General features: G+C 37.8%; 1 protein-coding gene across 1 annotated transcript in view; it reads left to right on the forward strand.

The window, feature by feature from the left end:
* PDGFD (platelet derived growth factor D) overlaps positions 1-24,304 on the forward strand; it is a 584,798-nt gene that overhangs the window by 472,308 nt on the left and 88,186 nt on the right. Inside the window, exon 5 of the mRNA XM_053708574.1 lies at positions 4,777-4,975. Coding sequence (XP_053564549.1) covers positions 4,777-4,975 — 199 coding nt within the window. The remainder of the gene's footprint in view (positions 1-4,776; positions 4,976-24,304) is intronic.

Raw genomic sequence — 24,304 nt, forward strand, 5'->3', positions numbered from 1 at the left:
TCTTACAGCATACCATAGCCCATTGGTGCCCTTACCCATATTTAAGGTCCCTTTTGAATGCATTAGTATTGATTTTGTGGGTCCTTATGTAAAGTCTGCGAAGGGACACCAGTACATATTAGTATTAGTAGACCTATGCTACCGATTACCCTGAGGCAATACCCATGCGTACTACTTCAGCAAAAGTGATTGCTAAGAAGTTAATGTTCAGCTTGGTTGGAATTCCCAAAGAAATATTAACAGACCAAGGCAATCCATTTATAGTAAGAATTACAAAGGAGTTGTGTAATCTCCTTCATATAAAGCATCTGAAAACATCAGTATATCACCCACAAGCTGATGGTCTTGTAGAACGATTCAATAAAACACTAAAGGCTATGCTCAAAAAAGTAATTGATAAAGATTGGAAAAATTGGGACTTCATTTTGCCTTATTTATTGTTTGCTATCAGAGAGGTCCCTCAAGCTTCTACTGGGTTTTTGCCCTTTGAAATCTTATATGGAAAACACCTCAGAGGGTTGCTAGACATAGCTAAGGAGACTTTGGAACAGGAGCCAACCCCTCACAAAAGTGTGATAGAACATGTAACTCAAATGCAGGAATGGATGACAGCCATTATGCCCATAGCGAAAGAGTACATGCAAAATGCCCAACAGCACCAGCAGTACAGATATAACAGTAATGCCAGGGTTTGTGTGTTTAATCCAGGAGATAGAGTGCTAGTCCTGGTTCCCACCATAGAGAACACATTTTTGGCAAATGGCATGGACCATATGAAGTCATTGACAGAGTGGGTGAAGTAAATTACAAAGCAAGACAGCCCAGGAGGTAAAAGGAGTTACAGATTTACCATGTAAATTTACTTAAGCCATGGAAAGAGAGAGAAACACTTGTGGCTGTAAAACCAGCAGACCTCCCTACAATGTAGAAGAATGAACCCATAGTTAATATCTCAGAAACCCTGACTATACACCAGAAGAGGGAGGTAAAAGACTTCATCAGATTAAATAAATATGTTTTCTCCATAGTCCCAGGGAGAACTATGATAATAAAGCATGACATTGTCACTGAACCGGGAAATGGATAAATCTAAAGCTATATAGAATACCTGAAGTCTAGAGGGAAGCAATCAAATTAGAAGTAAAGAAAATGCTGGACCTTGGGGTAATCGAAGAATCCCCAAATGACTGGAGTAGCCCAATCATGCTTGTACCAAAGCCTGATTGCACAATCAGGTTTTGCAATGATTACCGGAAGCTGAATGCAATATCCAAGTTTGATGCATACCCCATGCCAAGGGATGATGAACTTGTGGAGAGACTCGGGAGAGCCAGGTACCTTACCACATTGGATTTGACCAAGGGTTATTGGCAAGTGCCACTTACAGGATGGGCAAAAGAAAAAGACTGCCTTCTCTACTCCAGATGGGCTCTTACAATACAAGGTGTTAACTTTTAGCCTACATGGTGCTCCAGCAACATTTCAAAGAATAATGGACCGTATTTTAAGGCCACATGCTCTTTATGCCACAGCTTAGTTAGATGATGTGGTCATACATAGAGAAGATTGGGAGTCTCACTTGCCAAAAGTCCAAGCTGTCCTTAATTCCATAAGAAATGCCGGTCTGACAGCAAACCCTAGTAAATGTACCATTGACTTGGAGGAGGCCAAGTATCTTGGCTATTCTATTAGAAGAGGAATAGTGAAGCCACAACTTGCTAAAGTTGAAGCCATAAGGAATTGGCCATGACCTATGATGAATAAACAGTTCAGAACATTTCTTGGGCTTGTTGGCTACTACAGAAGGTTTATCTCCAACTTTGCTACTATAGCGGGTCCTTTAACTGACCTCACTAAAGCAAAAGCTCCAGTAATAATGAAAGGGTCCCCTGAAGCTGAACAAGCATTTCAAAATATCAAGGAAGCCATATGTAGACAACAGGTGTTAGTCACCCCTGATTTTTCAAAGGAGTTTGTTTTACATACGGATGCCTCTGATGTAGGGCTTGGAGCAGTGCTTTCCCTGGAAAGTCAAAGTGAAGAGCACCCAATACTATACCTCAGCAGGAAATTTCAACCTAGAGAAAAAAAAATATTTGATAGTTGAAAAGGAGAATCTAGCAATTAAATGGGCTGTGGAAACTCTCAAATATTATTTGTTGGGCAGAAAATTTAGGCTAGTTACTGATCATGCACCTTTCAAGTGGATGAGTCAAAATAAGGATAATAATAGTAGAGTTACACGCTGGTTCCTTAGTTTGCAACCCTATCACTTCTCAGTAGAACACAGGGCAGGATGTAAACAGGGAAACTCTGATGGCCTTTCACGTATGCATATGCTTTTGGCCATGGTCGCTCACCCCACTAGGTCTGAGCTGGGGGGAGGATGTGTGACAGAACCCAAGGCATAGTATTGGAAGGTTTCTATATTCCCCCAAAAGTGCAGGGTATGGTCTGACAACCACAGGAAAAATATGTGATTTATTTCTGGGTCCCTGGAGGTGGAGCATTTGGAGAGTAGGGTGGGCCAGTGCTCCACCCCGCAGTTTGCAGGCAGCACATCATGTGAGAAAGTCCAGGAATTCCGTCTCACCCAGCTAGCTAGAAGGATTTGCACGTATTGTAGAATATATTTTTCCATTGTAACAGGAGTAGTGAGATTCCTAACTCTGAGTGCTAATGTGAGACATAGGAGGTAGTGATGTAGTAACTGATTCATCAAGTATTTTCCTTGCTGAAGACAGAGTACCACAAGGCAGGGAATCAAGAAGGTATAAATGCTCAAAATTAGTAAGATTTCTAAGAAGGTAATTTCTATGTGGTGAACTTCCCACTAGGTGTATTAATTAGTCATAATATTATGAGCCCCCTGCTATCTTATATAGTTGAGATCTTTGTTTTAGTTTACCATTATCTACTAATTTTGCAAACGGGATAGTGAAATCCAACTTATTTGGTACTAAGCCACCTAAAAGTTCAATTAGATGGGAGTCTTTGGAGAAACTGGGGAAGAGATTCCTCTTAAATTATTCTGAATATTATCCCAACAATATGGGCGTATTGGGGGGATATTCTTGCTATTGTAGGGATGATAGTTTGTCTGATCCAACATAGGGATCCTGGTTATGGGGATTCTAAAAGATACAAATCTGTAAATGACCACGGTTTTAGTTCTGACTTGCATGCCATTCTAATATTCTCTGAAGGGTGATAACTTTATCGTATTTGAAAATATGTGGCACACAAAGCCCTCCGTCTCCTAGCCGTCTGTACAATGTTTTTTTTTTAATGCAGGGATTAATATGTCCCTATATAAAATATTTAGGGACATATTAATCCCCGCATTATGTCCCCGATTGTAATTGAGATGGATAGGCAACTGGTAAGTGTATTTGTACAGCTTGAAATATATAAAGTAGTTAAGGAAGAATGGTCATTTTAATAGCCTATATTCGGCCCCACCAAGAGATAGGTTTGTCTTCCCATGTAGGGACGCCTTTAGATAATTTGGTAGGGGGAGTTAAATAGTTATATCTATAAAAATGTCAGTGTTAGCTGCTAGATAAATCCCTAGATATTTGATTTTATCATATTTAAGTTTATAGGGGCAGAAATTACTTGAGGCCCTAAATTCCTCTTTGGACATGCTAATACTTCCATAGTTAGCACAACGAGAAGTGGAGACAACGGGCATCCTTGTCTGGTACCATTCCTTATATTAAAGCTACCAGAGAGGATGCCATTAGCTTTGACTTTCACAGAAGGGTGAGAATATTAGTTAGTGATTTTATGTATCCTCTTTTCACCAAAACCGAACTTGGTCAGGCAGAATCAGAGAAAATGCCAGGGATGCTTTTTCAACATCTGTTGAAATTAAAATAGATGGTTGTTTTGACTGGCTGACATGGTAAATGTACTTTTAAAAGTATTTTTAATGTTTTTTTTTGTTCAACTTTTTAGTCAAGCAATGCAGTTAACCAGAGGTCTGAGGTCCTGCTATCCCGGCACAGGTTAAAATCAATTGCGCTTGAGCAAACGGGTTTACTTTCAATGTGTAATACGCATGCTACTTTTGACACATGCAAAGAGCCATTTAAAATCCCGTATTGATTATGCATAACGTTCACCGCGCCATTCGTAATCTATCCCTAAGTTAGTGGAGGTTTTGGAAGCTTTGCATTCAAGTATGGATATGCAGATTAACTTTCAACATTTGCACACTTGCATCTGTTTCTCAGTTTAAACAATACTGTGCAATTTTTATTTTTTTAATTGCTAGTGAAAAAAGAAAGTTAATCTCTGAAAATGTCTAATTTCTTTGGTTCTACTGTGCCACTTTCATAACAACAAAGTTCACTGCTATTAAGTTTGGTTAAATGTCAGGTGAATAATGTGTTTGTGTTTAGTAGATTTTGTTTTTATCTAAATCTGTAAACTATGTAGGTTGTTGTGTTTTTTTGTGGTTTCAACTTAGTTATTATTTTAGTTTTTAAATCTGCTTAGAATGTTAAGAACATTTAAATTGTACATTTGAATGTGGCTGCAAAAATGTATTATTAGTGAACTATTTATTTACTTTTGGTAAATATAAAGCGTGTAGACACACTGACAGACATATGGAAAAACAGATGGATAAATTGATACATAGATAGAAAGATAAACAGATAGTCAGTCAGTCAGACAGACAGTCAGATCTCTTTAAAAAAATCTATACAATGAATAATATGACTAAAATACTAAATACACCTTTTCCGTTGCACATTTGTGTCACCCTAGGAAGTCTCCTATGATTCATCACTGGTGACTGATTCCACTTTAACTGCAGAAGCACTTGACCAAGCTATTTCCATGTTTGACACCCTTGAAGAGGTACTTAAACATTTCAACCCGGATACATGGAAAGAAGATCTAGAAAATCTTTACACAGATACTTCACAGTTCCGTGGTAGGACATTTCAAGAAAGAAAGTCAAAAAGTAAGAATTATATATGAACTATGTTTTCTGTATGTGTGATATTATAAGCACAAATATCTATTGAAGAAAATGTACAAAGAGATCTTGTTTGTTAACACATATATCTGGCTTCCATAAGGCACAGAGATTTTTTTTTCCATTGCAATTTCATTGTAACTTGAAAACGGCAAACGTAATTGCCAAATGGACCAAAGAAAATTTGTAATATGTTAGAGCATTTTATCATTGGAGTGTTGCTTGTATATAAAATTGGGGTTTTCAGTTTCAGGCCACATGGAATGCGTGTTTTTTGGGTGATTATAATCCAAAATAGATATAGTCACAAAAACCCACAGCTAGGAATATGTTTTCAGTAGAAAAGTTCCCAAAAACTTGTTTACGGTTGTTAAGTACTGGTAAGTAAGTATCTGGATCAAAAATGGGAATCTAACTGAAACTGACATATACAATAACCTTTACAGACCTCTTAAGATTACATTACAAATCCTTTGAATTAACCCTGTTTGTTTATTGTGTAAGGAAATACTCAATTACATGTATGAGATTAACCTCTTGTAATTGAAATCCATCCTGATTACTGTTAAACAATATAAATGCCATTTGTATATAGGTATGATGGGTATTCTGTGCATGTTTGCTCATTGATTATATTTACACTTTTAATATATTAAAATTATGTTTTTTTCCCATTAGTTGCAGTTATTGATTTTAAAAGAACCGCTTGCCAGTTTGGTGAGATGTACATCTGAAATCATTATGGGTTTCTATTAGAAAGACTTTTCTCATCACTGTGTAATAGCTCCCACATCTTTATGACCATATCTTCAAACAGAACCATGTCTTCATAACTGGGCTTTCAAACAGGATCACGCATTCATGACAGGAAGTTCAATAATGTAGTATCAAAACTGGAAACTGCTCTGTGGTGAACTTTCATTTGAAATCATGATCATAAAGGCGCAATCCCATTTGAAAGCCCATCACATAGGCACTTTTTCTTTCGAAATCCAGGTCATGTAGATGAGATCCCATTTGAAAGCACGGTTATGAAGACACCTGTACTGAAAGTGACAATCATGAGAATGTGAGTGTTAGAAACAAACATTTACAGAATTAAATATCCCTTTAGCTGTACTCAATGCATATGCATTTATAAAGTTACACATGCATATGTAGATGTGGGCCCTGCCCACTGCAGATGGACTATACAAGAGCAATGAATAGAACCTTAAGGAATCTAGACCATGTATGCAAATACACCTCTAAAACGTCGCTTGTAGCCACACTAACTTCTCCCCATCAAAAAAAACTAACAGTCAAAGCACTAACCCGACACAGCTTTACACCAACTGCGCTAAACCAAAAGTGAGTTAGAAATACGTTAAATTCCTATGCTCTTCACATAGAAGTTAGTTTTAAACTCAGGGACACACACACATATATATATATATATATATATATAAAATAACACATCTATATATACAGATATTTATATATATATATATATATATATATATATATATATATATATATACAGGCCAAAAATATTGGCACCCCTGCATTTTTGTCAGATAATGCCCCACTTCGTCCAGAAAATTGTTGTTTAGGCATTCCTCATGTTTTTTTCTTTTGTTTGTATTGGAATGACACAAACGAAAATGTGAAGAAAAAAAAGCCAAATCTGACACATTCCATGCAAAATGGACTGGACAAAATTATTGGCACCCTCAATTTAATATTTGGTAGCACACCCCTTTGAAAAAATAACTGAAATCAATTGCCTCCTGTAACCATCAATTAGTTTCTTACACCATGTTACTGGAATTTTGGACTACTCTTCTTTCGCCAACTGCTCCCAGGTCTTTTAGATTGAAAGGGATCCTTTTCCCAACTGCTGTTTTGAGATCTCTCCACAGGTGCTTTATGTGATTGAGATCTGGACTCTGTGCTGGCCAGTTCAGTACTCTCCAGGGCTTTGTCTTAAACCATTACTGGGTGTTTTTTAAAGTGTGCTTTGGGTCATTGTCCTGCTGTAAGACCCATGACCTCTGACGGAGACCCAACTTTCTGACACTGGGCCCTATATTGCACCGCAGAAATCTTTGATAGTCTTCAAATTTCATAATGTCATGAACAAAGTCAAGACATCCAGTTCCTGAAACAGCAAAGCAACCTCAAAACATCAGTGAACTTCTTCCAATTTTGACTGTGGGAACTGTATTCTTTTCTTTAAAAGCCTCATTTCTTTTTCTGAAAACAGTAGAATGATGGGCTTTACCAAAAAGCTGTGATTTTGTTTAGTCTGTCCACAGCACATAATCCAAAAAGGATTTTGGCTTCCTCAGGTAAGTTTTGGCAAACTCCAATCTGGCTTTTTATGTTTCTGTGTCAGCAGTGGGTCTTCCTGGGTCTCCTACCATAGCGTCCCTTTTCATTCAGATGACAATGTACCCTGTGCCTGAAAGTCAGCTTGAATTTGTCTGGAAGTTGATCGAGGTTCTTTATCCAATATTGAAACAATCCTTCATTGCTATATTTGATCAAGTTTTCTCTTTTGTCCACCTCCAAGGAGATTAGGTACAGTGCCATGGGCTGTAATGTTGTGCACAGATGACACAGGAACATTAAGATCGCTAGAGATGGACTTGTAACCTTGAAATTGTCCATGCTTTTTCACAATTTTTGTTCTCAAATCCTCAGACAATTATTTGCTGCTCTTTCTCTTCTCCATGTTCAGTATGATACACAGAGACACACAACAGAAAGGTTAAGTCACCTTTTCACCATTTTAACTAGTTGCTGGTGTGATTTCTACATCACAAACTTGGAATGCAATTATTTCTTAAAATTTTGAGAAGCTGCCATTAATTTTGTCCTGTCCATTTTTGGAGTTTTGCGTGGAATGTGTCAGATTTGGGGGGGGGTTTTCTCCACTTTTTTGTGTAACACCAATACAAACAAAAGAAATAAACATGAGAACGCCTAAACATTTTTCTGGGCGAAATGGTGCATTATCTGACAGAAATGCATTAACATTAACTAGGTAATCTGCACAATAACTGATTTCTCACTTTAACTGTAACATATACACATATAAAGAAATATATAGAGGTATACATACACATATTTAGAAATATATATATATATATATATATATATATATATATACTGTGTGTGTATATGTGTATATATATATATATATACACACACACACACACACACATTGGAGCCCTTCCCAGTCAAACACTTTGCAATATACCATATCACTTTTAACCCTTTTATAACTGTTTTATTAATATTATTATGATATATTTGTATAGATGCAGCTTTATGTAGCTTCGGTGCACCCCGACTGGGGGGATTGACAGCCTCTGCTGGTGCACGATTGGCCGCACACTAGCTGTAAACATCTGGTCAGCCAATAACAGGAGAGTGTGTATAGCCACTAATCTCCAACTAGCTCCCAGAAGTGTAGGATATGTGCATATTATTTTCAACAAAGTATACTAAGAGAGTAAAGTATCAATTTGATGATAGAAATTATTTTAAATGTGTCTTAAAATAACATGCTCTATCTAAACATGCAAATCTTTCCTAAAAAAATGAACCAGGAACTGTATAAAATTTAACTTTAAATATTGTCCAGAATGCACTACATTTAAATATTGTGATCCAGCAGATTAAATCCTGGATAAATTAATTTAGACATTCACTTAAAAATGTTTTCCTGTATTTGTAACATTCCTTCAAAACAGACCCGATACCACCAGGCAGAACTCCCAGGAGTGGAAAGCAGAAAATAAATCAGTCTAAAGATAACAAGGGACAGTTGAGCCAATAAAATAAAGATTAGTGTTATAATTATAATAGAGTGTAATGAATATCTTTTTTAATATTTCATAACATTGAAAGTGCCAGTTTTAAAGAAAATGGAAATAGGAATGAAAACTGTCTGACAATGATAATATAAGCTTGTTGAATGTTCAATATTTTAGTCAATTTAAACTGTTGAATCAGAAACAATGTATTGCAGCATTATAAAAAATGTGGATAGTGTAATACAGTAAAAGTAGCAAACAATCGCCCTAGAATAAAAAGGCAAAACATCTCATATATAACACAGAATACGACATGTAAATGAAGTCATTTGTCTCTGAGCCGTTACATATTTGCAACATGCAGTATGCAGTCAAACAGTGATGTAGTACAACTGGGGGCTAAAGGGGACTCGGGCCATAGCCTCTCCTGCCCCTGAATAAAGAGCCAGAAGTCCAAAACAAAGGACACAATGAGGCCCATTTATCAAGCTCCGGATGGAACTTGAGGGCCCGTTTTATGAAGCAGCGGTCTAAAGACCGCTTCTCCATAACCATATTGGCTACACTAGGAGGCGCCCTTTCTCTTCTTGTATACCATAACCATGTCCGCCTGCTCTAGGCAGGCGGACACACATCGCCGAAATTCAACCTGATCGAGTACAGTCGGGTTGATTGACACCTCCCTGCCGGCGGCCAATTGGCCGTGAGTCTGCACGGGGTGGCATCTTGTGAGCTGCTGGTGCAATGCTGAATACGGAGAGCGTATTGCTCTCCACATTCAGCGAGGTCTTGCGGACCTGATCCGCACTGTCGGATCAGGTCCGCAAGGCCTTTCATAAATAGGCCTCAATGTGTAAGGTTACAGAGATAGCATAGATCCAAGCAGAAGTTAATTTGCAGTATTACGAGTCCCAGTCTTAGCTGTAATGTAAGAGATCCGGTATGGGGAATGTCCACCCAGAACGGCACACAAATCCCCAACTCACCTACCACTAAATCCACAGGGCTGGGTCCTCCACTGCAAAAGCACTTCAGGAGATTTTGATACGGTCAGGGAACTTGACGCCTCCTTTCTCACTCCGCACTCTCCGGCAATCCACTTGGCAAAACAGTCTCCGCAATCCATCACACACCAAAACTCTTCTTTCTCTGTACCTTATGTTTGGGAGCCTGCCTAATATGGTTTTTTAACGTTGTTCAAATAAATAAACTTTTTGTTTTTTTTATATTTGGACTGCTATGAACTTTCTTTTTAAAGTGTAATAGAGTTTCCCAAAAGTGTGCCATGAGATAGCCAGAGGTTTGCCTCCAACTTTTTATAGTAAAAAATATTTATATCCTTAATTGCAAAAAAGACACGTCTCACATGGTCACTAGGGGGCGCTCAATACCAGAATATGCAGTAAAAATACATGTGTTAAAAAACATATTGCAATATATATATACACATATACACATAAATCTAAAACTAGACTATTAAGCAATGTATAGTCTAAAATAATAGTGGACTCTAAAAAAGATAATAATTATCTTTGGGTGAGTAGCCCAATAGATGAGCCAAATAAGTCCTCAAAGTCTGATAAAAGACTAGGGTGTTGTTGGTCTCTTGGTTACTGGATGTAGATGAAATGCTTCATAGATCTGAAGTCCACACAGGCTGCACTCTCCCTTCGCCTTCACAAGGTAGCAATTCTAGACAAATTCAAAAACACAAAGAGGCGCTGAAATGTGCGTATCAGTAGGTTCACACCGTTAAGATGTACAAAGTAAGCACAGGGTACTCACATTTACAAGGAGCACACCAATGTGCTTGTAGACGCAGGCCAGTTAACACAGCTAACCATCCTTGGTGCTGGAACTGGAGACCAGGAGGTAGATGGAGATGGTCTGTCTCATATGGTAGTGATTTGCTCCGATATAAAGTTTGAGTTATGGTACTATGTAAAACATGTATTGTAAAAAGTAACAACAAGAACTCTTAAAACCAGAGCATTAAACATGTAATATTGCAACGTGTTTCTCTGCGTTATTGCCATTTCATCAGGCATATTAAACATTTAAAAACTATTGACTTTTATAGCTAAACACTACCATATGTTAAAAGAACCTCCCATTTGTGGGAGTGAACAGCGGACCAATCACTACCATCATCAAGGTAGGTATGTAACTTGCACCTGTTCGTGCATACAGGTAAATTCAAATGATTCATTCAGTCTAATTAAATGATTGCTTGGATATAACCAATATATGTATATAAATAAAAACTTTACAATTGCTGTTGGGCAAGATTCTAAAGTCCCAATTTGAGGATTGTGTCGAATATATGAGCATTCATTAATACCTTCATTATTCATGACATCAGTACTGCGGGCGTGTCAAATGACGTTTGACCATAAATGTAATTCAACAAAGTCTGACTTGGTCAAGTGCAGTAATTACCTATATAATATAATGTAACAACCAAAAAAACTAAATTATTGTGCCTTACTAGGATGAATATATGGATCCCAAATGATCAATCTATGAAATAATGTGTTTTATATGTTATAGTGATCTTAAGGGTTAAGAGTATTAAGTAAAAGAAAAAGGATACTGCGTATTATACTAGCAATAATGTCCAGTGAAGTCCAAATCTGAATATTCTCTTGATTACAAGTGATACTCCGCTAATTTTACCAACAGAGAAAAAGCGTGACAATAAGTGATAAACTCTAAGGAAAGGGGCGTGTTTATGATGACATCTAAGGGTGGGGGATGTTTTCATAGTCCAATAAACATCAATCTGTGAGTAGATACTATGAGGCCTATTTATGAAAGGTCTTGCGGACCTGATCCGACAGTGCGGATCAGGTCCACAAGACCTCACTGAATGCGGAGAGCAATACGCTCTCCATATTCAGCATTGCACCAGCAGCTCACAAGAGCTGCTGGTGCAACGCCACCCCCTGAAGATCCACGGCCAATCGGCCACCAGCAGGGAAGTGTCAATCAACCCGATCGTATTCGATCGGGTTGAATTGCAGCGATTCCTGTCCGCCTCATCAGAGCAGGCGGACAGGGTTATGGAGCAGCGATCTTTAGACCGCTGCTTCATAACTGGTGTTTCTGGCGAGTCTGAAGACTCGCCAGAAACACGGGCCCTCAAGCTCCATACAGAGCTTGATAAATGGGCCTCTATGTGTGTAAAGGGTAAATGAAGAAAAAAATCTAAATTAAAAAATATGTGTATCAGAAACAGACCAACTAGTTTTTGGTCTGCATATTTGTGGTGTATCTAAGTGACAAACAGGTATATTATGTGATACGTGTCAATTAGTTGCAAGGGGTATCTGCAAGACTAAATTCTAACAATAGTTTAGCCATAAAACTACAAGAATGGCTAAGTAAATAAGCCAAAAAAGAAATAATAATAATGAATCATAGTAGTGAGAATGGATAAAAAGAAGAAATATGTCCAATGTGGGAATAAATGGGACTGGTTAGAGCTGCCATATGTATACTGGCTATATACAAAAACCACTAAAAATCCTTTATTGTCCCCAAAAAGTCCAATATAGATAGAATAATCCAAGCTGATATGTATCTGCTGTGAGCCTAAAATTTATATTAATAATTGATATTAATATTAAAAATATCCACTACATATTAAACTATTGTTTGAATTTACCATATGCCAGAGAATCCCCACCATGAATTTGGTCTAAACGAAACAACAAATGTATATATTAATATAAATACACACAAATAAAAGAGCCTAAATAATATGTGTATATAAAAAGAACCTCCTATAAAATATCAGAAAGCCGCAGAATCGATAACCTCAATGAGGCCAAGAGGAAATAAGGATCCAAATTTGTAGATCCAAAAAGTCTCCCTCTGCCTAAGTTTTGTGAACCTATTATATTTATTCGAAATTGGAATACTTTCAAATGGAGTAATTTGGAAACTACAAGTATCTCCATTATGTTCATAAACACAGTGTCTGGATACACTGTGTTTAAGCGATTTGTTTTTAAAGTAATAACACGCAAGATTCCATAGAGCGATCATTTGGGATACATATATTCATCCTAGCAAGGCACAATAATTTAGTTTTTATGGTTGTTACATTATATTATATAGGTAATTACTGCACTTGACCAACTCAGACTTTGTTGAATTACATTTATGGTCAAACGTCATTTGACACGCCCGCAGTACTGATGTCATGAATAATGAAGGTATTAATGAATGCTCATATATTCGACACAATCCTCAAATTGGGACTTTAGAATCTTGCCTAACAGCAATTGTAAGATTGTATTTGAATACATATACTGGTTATATCCAAGCAAACATTTACTGTAATTAGACTGTGAATGAATCGTTTGAATTTACCTGTATGCACGAACAGGTGCAAGTTACACACCTACCTTGATGATGGTAGTGATTGGTCCGCTGTTCACTCCCACAAATGGGAGGTTCTTTTGACATATGGTAGTGTTTGGCTATAAAAGTCAATAGTTTTAAATGTTTAATATGCCTGATAAAACGGCAATCGTACCAAGAAACACTTTGCAATATTACATGTTTTTAATGCTCTGGTTTTAAAAGTTCTTATTGTTACTTTTTTACAATAACAGTTTTACATAATACCATAACTTGAACTTTATATTGGAGCAAATCACTACCATATGAGACGGACCGTCTCCATCTACTTCCTGGTCTCCAGTTCCAGCACCAAGGATCAGCCAGCTGGTTAGCTGTGATAACCTGCCTGCGTCTACAGCACATTGGTGAGCTCCTTGTAAATGTGAGTACCCTGTGCTTACTTTGTACATCTTGTCAGTGTGAACCTACGGATACGCACATTTTGGCGCCTCTTTGTGTTTTTGAATTTATATCCTTAATTACAGCCTATGGGGTAGATTTATACGCTGTCTGCATTTATCATTGCACAAGCATTTCTGGTGAAATGCTTGTGCAATGCTGCCCCTGCATATTCGCCGCCAATCTGCCGCTAGCAGGGGGTGTCAATCATCCAGATTGTATCCGATCGGACCTCAGAGGTGGCGGATGAGTTAAGGAGCAGCGGCCTTAACTTATGTTTCAGATGGACCTGAAACTTTTGGGGTAGATTGCAGCATCCGCTGCTTGATAAATCAACCCCCTATTTATGTATTGCTATCTTTTTGTTGCTGCAAATGCTAAACTAAAGTACTCCATACCACCGAAATCAAGCGCTGCTTTAACGTGCTCGTGCACGATTTCCCCATAGACATCAATGGGGAGAACTGGAAAAAAAAAAAAGTCTAACACCTGTGATCGCGGAATGAAAAGCTTCGTAACGCAGCTCCATTGATGTCTATGGGGAAAGAAAAAGTTACATTTAAACCTAACACCCTAACATAAACCCCTAGTCTAAACACCCCTAATCTGCTGCTGCCAACATTGCCACCACCTACATACAGTTATTAACCCCTAATCTGCCGCCCCTGACATCGCCGCCACCTACATACAGTTATTAACCCCTAATCTGCTGCCCTCAACATCGCCGCCACCTACTTACAGTTATTAACCCCTAATCTGCCGCTCCCGATGTGGCCGCCACTATACTAAAGTTATTAACCCCTAAACCTCTGGCCTCCCACATCACTACCACTAAATAAATCCATTAACCCCTAAACCTAACACTAACCCTAACATAGCCCTAACCCTTATTCTTATTCTTGCCCAGACCCTAATCTAAAAATAAAACCCACCCAAAAAACGTTAAAATAAACCTAACACTAACATCCGTCGATGCACTTACAGTTATCGAAGTCCCGCTTGAAGGATCCATCCAGTCAGCGAAGTCCTCATCCATGCGGCAAGAAGTCTTCATCCCGGCGGCCTCTTCGATCTTCATCCAGCCGGCGAAGTCCTCATCCATGCGGCAAGAAGTCTTCCTCCAGACAGCATCTTCTATCTTCATCCATCTGGCACAGAGTGGGTCCATCCTGAAGACATCCGGTGTGGAGCTCCTCTTCATATGGTCGCCGCCGTAAACTGGAACTTCAATGCAAGTGACGTATGAAGATGATACCCGCTCCGTGCCGGATGGATGAAGATAGAAGATGCCGTCTGGATGAAGACTTCTTGCCGCATGGATGAGGACTTCGCCGGCTAGATAAAGATTGAAGAGGCCATCTGGATGAAGACTTCTTGCCGCATGGATGGATTCTTCAAGCGGGAAATCAATAACTGTAAGTGGATCGTTGGGGGTTAGTGTTAGGTTTATTTAAGAGTTTTTTTGGGTGGGTTTTATTTTTAGATTAGGGTCTGGGCATGTAAAAGAGCTAAATGCCCTTTTATGGGCAATGCCCATACAAATGCCCTTTTCAGAGCAATGGGGAGCTTAGGTTTTTTTAGATAGTTATTTTATTTGGGGGTGTTGGTTGTGGGGGTGGTGGGTTTTACTGTTGGAGGGTGTTTGTATTTTTTACAGGTAAAAGAGCTGAATTCTTTGGGGTAATGCCCCACAAAAGGCCCTTTTAAGGGCCATTGGTAGTTTATTGTAGGCTAGGGGGGGTTTTATTTTGGGGGGCTTTTTTTATTTTGATAGGGCTATTAGATTAGGTGTAATTCTTTTTTATTGTTGATAATTTGTTTCTTATTTTTTTTAAATTTAGTGTTTGTTTTTGTAATTTAGTTATTTTATTTTTTTTGTAATTCGATACTTTTTTAATTTTTAGAGTAGTGTTAGGATTTTTTTAATGTGTAGTTTAGTTTAATTTAATTGGTAGTTAGTTTAATTGTAGTGTAATAATTATCTTAGTTTAGTTGTTAGTTTAAAATGTATTTATTTAATTTGACAGGTAAGTTTTAATTTAATTTAAGATAGGAAAATTGTAATTTTAATATATAGTTTATTTTAGTATATTTCGTTGTGGGGGGCTTGCGGTTTAGGGGTTAATAGATTTATTATAGTGGCGGTGTGGGCGGACGGCAGATTAGGGGTTAATAATATTTAAATAGTGTTTGCAATGCAGGAGGGTGCGGTTTAGGGGTTAATAGGTTTATTATAGTGGCAGCGATGTCGGGGAGCGATGGAATAGGGGTTAATACATTTTAATAGTGACGGCGATGTCTGGAGCGGCAGATTAGGGGTTAATAAATTTATTATAGTGTTTGCGATTCGGGAGGGCCTCGGTTTAGGGGTTAATAGGTAGTTTATGGGTGTTAGTGTACTTTTTGAAACTTTAGTTATGAGTTTTATGGTACAGCTTTGTAACGTAAAGCTCATAACTGCTGACTTTAGATGGCGGTACAGATCTTGTCAGTCTACCGCTCACTTTTTGGCCTCCCAGGCAAACTCGTAATACCAGCGCTATGGGAGTCACATTAAAAAAGGACTTTTTTAAAAGTGCGGTACTGACGTTGCATGACTGGCTAAAAGGTGTGCGGTACACCTATACCTACAAGGCGTTAGGGAAAAAGCAGCATTATGGGCCATAATGATGCTTTTTCAATCATAACGCCAAGCTCGTAATCTAGCTGAGTGTTTTTTACCTGCTCTCATCCAAGGTAATCCTGAAAATCTGGCCTGTTGGGAGGCCTGAGGACAGGTTTGAAAACCAGTGGTGTATTGTAGTAAAAGACTATACATTTATGGTTAATTACACAAGAGGCCAGCATTAAATGGACATGAAACCTGATTTTTTTTTTTCTACCATGGTTCAGATAGAGAATACAATTTTGAACAACTTTCCAGTTCATTTCTATTATCAAATTTGCTTCATTTTCTTTGTATCCTTTGTTGAAGGAGCAGCAGTGCACTACTGGGAGCTAGCTGAAAACATCAGGTAAACCAATTACAAGAGGCATAAATGTGAAACCACCAGCTAGCTCTCAGTAGTGCATTGCTGCTCCGGAATCTACCTAGACATGCTCTTCAACAAAGAATACCAGAAGAACAAAGCTAATTAGTTTACAGAAGTAAATTGGAAAGTTGTTTAAACTTGCATCTGAATTGTGAATGAAAAATTCTGGGTTTCATGTCCCTTTAAAAATACAGGTGTGTAGCAACAAAAATGTGCATTACCAAGCGTGCCACAGTCTGAAAAAGTCTTAGAACCACTGGAGTAATCAGGGGCGGACCTACGATTTTTGCAGTTGCCCCAGGGCCTAAGTGCTGCGGGTAACCATAGTAACCAGTCTATACATAGGTGTGTGCAGAATATGTACAATCCTAATGCAGGGATCCTTTTTATTAGTGCAAGGTCCATTTATCCTCAACATTATTATGCAAAGCAGCATGTATATTATTCAGGGGTCTGGAGCGGGAGCGCATAGGAATGGAGTTCCTGCACTATTTTTGTAGGAGGAAATAAGTTCCATCTGGACAGAGAACAGAAATGCTTCAGTAAACACTGCTGCTTCTGGTGGGAGGAGCTGGAGCACAGTCTGGTTAGAGGGATAGTGAGATCCTCTAGTAATGGGCAGTAACACTTCCTATAATACACTAAATGCAAGCCTGTCAGAGGTCCTGGTGTGTGATCACCCTGCACTGTGTGCAACACATGGTGCTTACAGTACTGTGTGGCTTGCTCTGGGGTTATTTAGCGCTCCTCAGCATAAATAGTACTATTGCACCTTAAGTGGGTTAGACTATGTGACAGAGTAGGATTCTCAGGCCCAAAGGCAACCATTCAACCCTTCATTGTGTTTAATTTGCTTTCATTAACCAAAGTGTATAGATTATATACATATAAATACAGTGTATGTGTGTGTGTATGTGTATATATATATATATATATATATATATATATATATATATATATATATATATATATATATAGACAATATTAATTGTCAGGGGGGTGGAAGTCTTGGTGAGTTCCCATACTTTTTCTTGTAGGACTTGATACCTGATATTATTACTATTGACAACTACTGATTTACCTTTGGGGGGTCCAAAATAAAACTTTGCACATGAACACACATTAATGTGTTTTATATTTGTAAATAAACGTTCTTCCAATGCATGTGTATTCGCTAAAATAATTTTATTACAAGTTTTCAGGTTTTTTTTTTTTTTTTAATGTTTGCTTTCTTTTCTTTAATGATTCAGATAAAACATACAATTTTAAACACCTTTTCATTTACTCCTATTATCAAATGTGCTTGATTATCTTCATTCCTTTGTTGAAGATTCACTGTAAATGGCAAACCATTGCTTCTCCTGAGCCTACCTAGGTATGCCTTTATACAAACAATACCAATAGAACAAGACAGAGATAACAAAAGTAAATTGGAAATATTTGTGTTAAAACACATGAAGTTTGTGTTTTGTAATTTATTCATACTTGTTAGGTAAACCATTATTTTATGTATTTAAAACAATTTGTTAAAGGGATATGAAACCCAAATTTTTTTCTTTTATGATTCAGATAGAGCATGCAATTTTAAGCAACATTTTAATTTACTCCTATTATCAATTTTTCTTCATTCTCTTGGTGTATCTATTTGAAAAAGCAGAAATGTAAGCTTAGGAACTGACCCATTTTTGGTTCAGCACCCTGGGTAGAGCTGGCTAATTGGTGTTTACATTTAGCCACCAATTATCAAGCGCTACCCAGGTGCTGTACCAAAAAAGCTTACATTCCTGCTTTTCAAATAAAGATACCAAGAGAACAAAGAAAAATTGATAATAGGAGCAAATTAGAAAGTTGCTTAAAATTGCATTCTCTATCTAAATCATGAAAGAAAAAAATAGGTTTCATATCCCTTTAAATTGCTCCTTTTTATGCTAATATGTCATTGTTACAGGGTACTTCCTTTCAGAGTTGGTGCTATAAATGAAATGTAGATATTTATGTGGGTGCCGCTGTCTTGGGTCTAATTGCCACTTTGCTTATGGTGGAGTTAGCCAGCAAGCAGATGGAAGGCTTTAATAGCGTGATTAGGTGCAGATTTGTGTGACTGAGAAACTCCCATATGGTTTTTGTATAGTAATCGCAGCCAAAACTGCTGCCTGAGGTGTGAAAAATAGCAGGCCAATATTGTTTCCTGCAGCAGGCTGTACATCTGGTGAAGTTTAGTTTATGTGACAACCTACACATTTTATTTCTGCCATTGTTCCTGAATAGCAAGTACCCAAATGTCATGTGATTTTTATGTCTAATATAATATGAAATAAAATGGAAATTGATAAACAAGGAAAAACTTCTGTTAATAGAGTATAAGTTCTTGTTCAAATGTTTAAAACATCATTTAAAACAATATGTGACATCTCACATTGCTAATGACATCATTGCTGACATCCCACTTCATAGAATTTATAATGCTTATTGTTTTAAAATGTTTTGAAAATATTTTAAGCTCAAGAAATGTAAAGTTAATTTTGTTTGTGTTATAGTTATGTTTTCATTATAATACAATAATGAAAGTTTGTTTTCATTCTTTAAAGAAATATGATTAGAATGAAAATATTACATGAAAATGCCTTAGGATTTATAGATTTATATTTTCAATCCTAAAGTAAGTAGTAAAGTAAGTAAATTTAGGTGGACTTTAAGCTTAAAGGGATAGTCCAGTCAAAATAAAACTTTCATGATTCAGATAGAGCATGCAATTTTAAGCAACTTTCTAATTTACTCCTATTATTAAATTTTCTTTGTTCTCTTGGTATCTTTATTTGAAAAGGCTAGAATGTAAGCTTAGTAGCTGGCCCATTTTTAGTTCAGCACACTGGGTAGTGCTTGCTGATTGGTGGCTACATTTAGACACCAATCAGCAAGTGCTACCAAGGTGCTGAACCAAAAATGTCTGTCTCCCTTTCTTACATTCTTGTTTTTTTCAAATAAAGATTCCAAGAGAACAAACAAAAATTGATAATAGTAGTAAATTAGAAAGTTGCTTAAAATTGCATGCTCTGTCTGAATCATGAAACTTTAATTTTTACTAGACTATCCATTTAACATTTATCATTAAAATGGTTAATAAAGGCAAATAAAACAAAATTAAATATACATTATTTATTTTGCCTGCTTTTGCTGTACACCTCTGGAAAGTCTGGTTCCTCTTCCTCCCTGAAAGACTTGAGCGCCTCAGTCATACTTCATATGGTGAAATTGTTCTGAGTGTGCAACATATACAGTGATTGGTGAGTTCAGAACATAAACTAATTTATGTCTGTTTCTCTGAACTGGTATTCACTTGTAAATTGTGTTAAATGGTATTAACACATTTAGGGCTAGATTACAAGTGGCACAAGTAACACTAATGTTAGCATGCAATATTAAAAATGTAAATTACTGCACTAAATTTGCGCTCGTTGGGTTAGGGAGACTGAAGTCATCACTTAAGAATTATATATACAGTATCGCACAAAACTGAGTACACCCCTCACATTTTTGTAAATTTTTTATTATATCTTTTCATGTGACAACACTGAAGAAATTATACTTTGCTACAATGTAAAGTAGTGAGTGTACAGCCTGTGTAACAGAGTAAATTTGCTGTCCCCTCAAAATAACTTAACACACAACCATTAATGTCTAAACCGTTGGCAACAAAAGTGAGTACACCCCTAAGTGGAAATGTCCAAATTGGGCCCAATTAGCCATTTTCCCTCCCCGGTGTCATGTTAGTGTTAGTGTTACAAGGTCTCAGGTATGAATGGGGAGCAGGTGTGTTAAATGTGGTGTTATTGCTCTCACACTCTCTCATACTGGTCACTGGAAGTTCAGCATGGCACCTCATGGCAAAGAACTCTCTGAGGATCTGAAAAAAAGAATTGTCGCTCTACATAAAGATGGCCTCGGCTATAAGAAAATTGCCAAGACCCTGAAACTGAGCTGCAGCATGGTGGGCAAGACCATACAGCGGTTTCACAGGACAGGTTCCGCTCAGAACAGACCTCGCCATGGTCGACCAAAGAAGTTGAGTGCGCGTGCTCAGCGTCATATCCAGAGGTATGAGTGCTGCCAGTATTGCTGCAGAGGTTGAAGGGGTGGGGGGTCAGCCTGTCAGTGCTCAGACCATACGTTGCACACTGCATCAAATTGGTCTGCATGGCTGTCGTCCCAGAAGGAAGCCTCTTCTAAAGATGATGCACAAGAAAGCCCACAAACAGTTTGCTGAAGTTAAGCAGACTAAGGACATGGATTACTTGAACCATGTCCTGTGGTTCGATGAGACCAAGATAAACTTATTTGGTTCAGATGGTGTCAAGCGTGTGTGGTGGCAACCAGGTAAGGAGTGCAAAGACAAGTGTGTCTTGCCTACAGTCAAGCATGGTGGTGAGAGTGTAATGGTCTGGGCCGGCATGAGTGCTGCCAGCACTGGGGCGCTACAATTCATTGAGGGAACCATGAATACCAACATGTACTGTGACATACTGAAGCAGAGCATGATCCCCTCCCTTCGGAGACTGGGACGCAGGGCAGTATTCCAACATGATAATGACCCCAAACACCTCCAAGATAACCACTGCCTTCTTAAAGAAGCTGAGGGTAAATGTGATGGACTGGCCAAGCATGTCTCCAGACATAAACCCTATTGAGCATCTGTGGGGCATCCTCAAATGGAAGGTGGATGAGCGCAAGGTCTCTAACATCCACCAGCTCTGTGATGTCGCCATAGAGGAGTAGAAAAGGACTCCATTGGCAACCTGTGAAGCTCTAGTGAACTCCATGCCCAAGAGGGTTAAGGCAGTGTGTTGGAAAATAATGGTGGCCACACAAAAATATTGACAGTTTGGGGCCAGTTTGGACCTTAACATTTAGGGGTGTACTTACTTTTGTTGCCCACGGTTTAGACATTAATGGCTGTGTGTTGAGTTATTTTGAAGGGACAGCAAATTTACACTGTTATACAGGCTGTACACTCACTACTTTACATTATAGCAAAGTGTAATTTCTTAATTTTTTTTACATGAAAAGATATAATAAAATATTTACAAAAATATGAGGGATGTACTCACTTTTGTGAGATACTGTATATTTACTTATTTATTTATAAAATATTTTACCAGGAAGGATACATTGAGATTTCTCTTGTTTTCAAGTATGTCCTGGGTCCACAAAACATTGCATTGATACAATAGGGTACAATAAATACAAAAACAATATTGATACATAATATATGCAAAATTTAACATAGAACAGGTAGGAAATATATAATCAACCATGACAGGTGCATTCTGTTTTGAGATATGCAGAGAGGGATCTCTTAAAGGATTTTAGGCTTGGGGAAGGTTTTAAAGTGTCTTGGAGGTGGTTCCATAATTGTGGTGCTCTGTAGGAAAAGGAGGATTGAGCTGCTTTCTTTTTGTATTGAGGCAGACTTAAAAATTTCCTGGTACTGGATTGGAGGTTATGGGAGGTGGGGACAGCTGGGGAGAGCATTCTTCTCAGGTAGGGTGGGAGCTTCCCAGAAAAGCTCTTAAACACAAGGCTGGGAAGATGGAGGGTGCGTCTGGATTCCAGCGACAGCCAGTTTAGTTCTTTTAGCATGTCACAATGGTGGGTCCTGTAGTTACATTGTAGCACAAAGCGGCAGAACGAGTTTTACAGTGTATTAAGTTTATTAAGGTTAGTTTGCGGTGCAGGTGCATATACTACATCTCCATAATTCATGATTACCATCAGCATTTGCTGTACAATTTTTTCATTTACTGTAGGGCACCTAGTTTTGGATAGAGTTTAGATGCAATTATTTCTTTGTGGAGGCCAAAATATAGATTGGGGTCTAACAACATACCCAAGTATTTGAAGGAGTTGACTGCGGTCAGTGTGCAATTTGATTTTGTTTTGATGCATAGATGGGAATTTTGTAGATTGTGTATTTTAGGTCCTGTTCTAAAGATCATTGAGACAGTTTTCTCAGTGTTGAGGAAGAGTTTATTTTTTGAGATCCACTTTTCTACCTCTGTGAACTGGTTTTGGTGCACTGCCTCAAGCTGCGGCAGATCGGATTTGTTTGCATAGATTACCGTGTCATCTGCGTACATGTGAACAGTTGAGGACTTGCAGACATTTGGCAGATCATTTATGAATAATGTGAATAGTAGGGGGCCGAGAATGGAACCTTGGGGAACACCACATGTGACTGGGAGAGGGATGGAGTCGCTGTCAGAAATGGAGACATAATGTGATCGATCCAATACATATGATCGAAACCAGGTTAGCGGACGATCACCAATACCTGAGTTTTTTAGTTGTCGTGGTCTACTATGTCAAAGGCCTTTGCAAAATCAAGGAAAATTGCTCCAGTTAGGTCTCCTTGTTCCATGCCAGTTTGGATGTCATTGCAAACTTTTAGAAGGACAGTTGTAGTGGAGTGATTTGGGTGAAAACCTGATTGAACAAGGGTCAGATAGTTAGATTGTTGGTAATACTCACATAGTTGCGTATGGACGCATTTTTCACTATACTGGGAGCAATGATATTGGATGATAGTTAGTAACCAAGGTTAATTCACCACTTTTATGGATAGGCACTACTCTTGCAGTCTTCCAAAGTTTGGGTATGTAACCAGACACCAAGTATTTGTTAATTAGGGTTGTGACAGGTTTAGCAATTGCCAGCACACTGAGCTTCAACAGCATTGCTGGGATTTGATCAGTTCCATACTGGTTTTTCATTTTTAGATTATTAAGGTGTTTCTTAATGATATTGATGGGTACAGGTCTAAAATTGAACTTCTCTATATTGTTTGTTTGCAGATTTAGCAGTGCCAGATCCACATTTGTAGTTTCAGGATGTGTGTAATTTATTAGTTTGTTAATCAGGGTGGTGGAGCATCTGACAAAATAATTGTTAAAGGCATTTGCTACTTCTAAGGGAAGTTGCAGGGTTTGGTTGTCCACTTTGACAGTGGAGGGTTGGAAGTGGATTGGGGGAGTGTGTAAGTTATTTATGATTTTCCAAAACTTTCTAGGGTTTGATATGTTATTGTTCAGATTTTCACAGAAATATTGGGCCTTGGCCAATTTTGTTTGTTTAGTGCATATATTTCACCATTGTCTATATACACAGTGATCGTTCATAGAGCCAGTATGCTTGTACTTTGACCACAAAGAATCCCGAAACTGGTACATTTGAATGAGGTCAGCTGTGATCCAATTCATATGTGCTCCTTTTACTCTCACCTTACGCAGCGGGGCATGCAAATTTCAAACTTGTAGGAGTTTGGACTGAAAGAATTCAACTGCAGAGTCTAAATCTGGAATTAGGTTTAATCTTGTCAGGGGACGTTCTTGATGTCATTTAGAAATGATTGACGATTACATTTTTTGAAGGACCTGGTGATTTTATATATATGTGTGTGTGTGTTTTTATATGTGTATATATGTATATACATACAAATATACACATGTGTGTGTATATATACAGTGTATATATACATATATATATATATATATATATATATATATATACACACACATTAGAGCCCTTTCCACTCAAATACCTTAAAACAATATAAATAATTTAATAATGTGTTTTACTGTGTATGTAATGTAATAATTTTACATTACAATGTTCTT

The sequence above is a fragment of the Bombina bombina genome, chromosome 3, assembly GCF_027579735.1.
Source record: "Bombina bombina isolate aBomBom1 chromosome 3, aBomBom1.pri, whole genome shotgun sequence".
Lineage (NCBI taxonomy): Eukaryota > Metazoa > Chordata > Amphibia > Anura > Bombinatoridae > Bombina > Bombina bombina.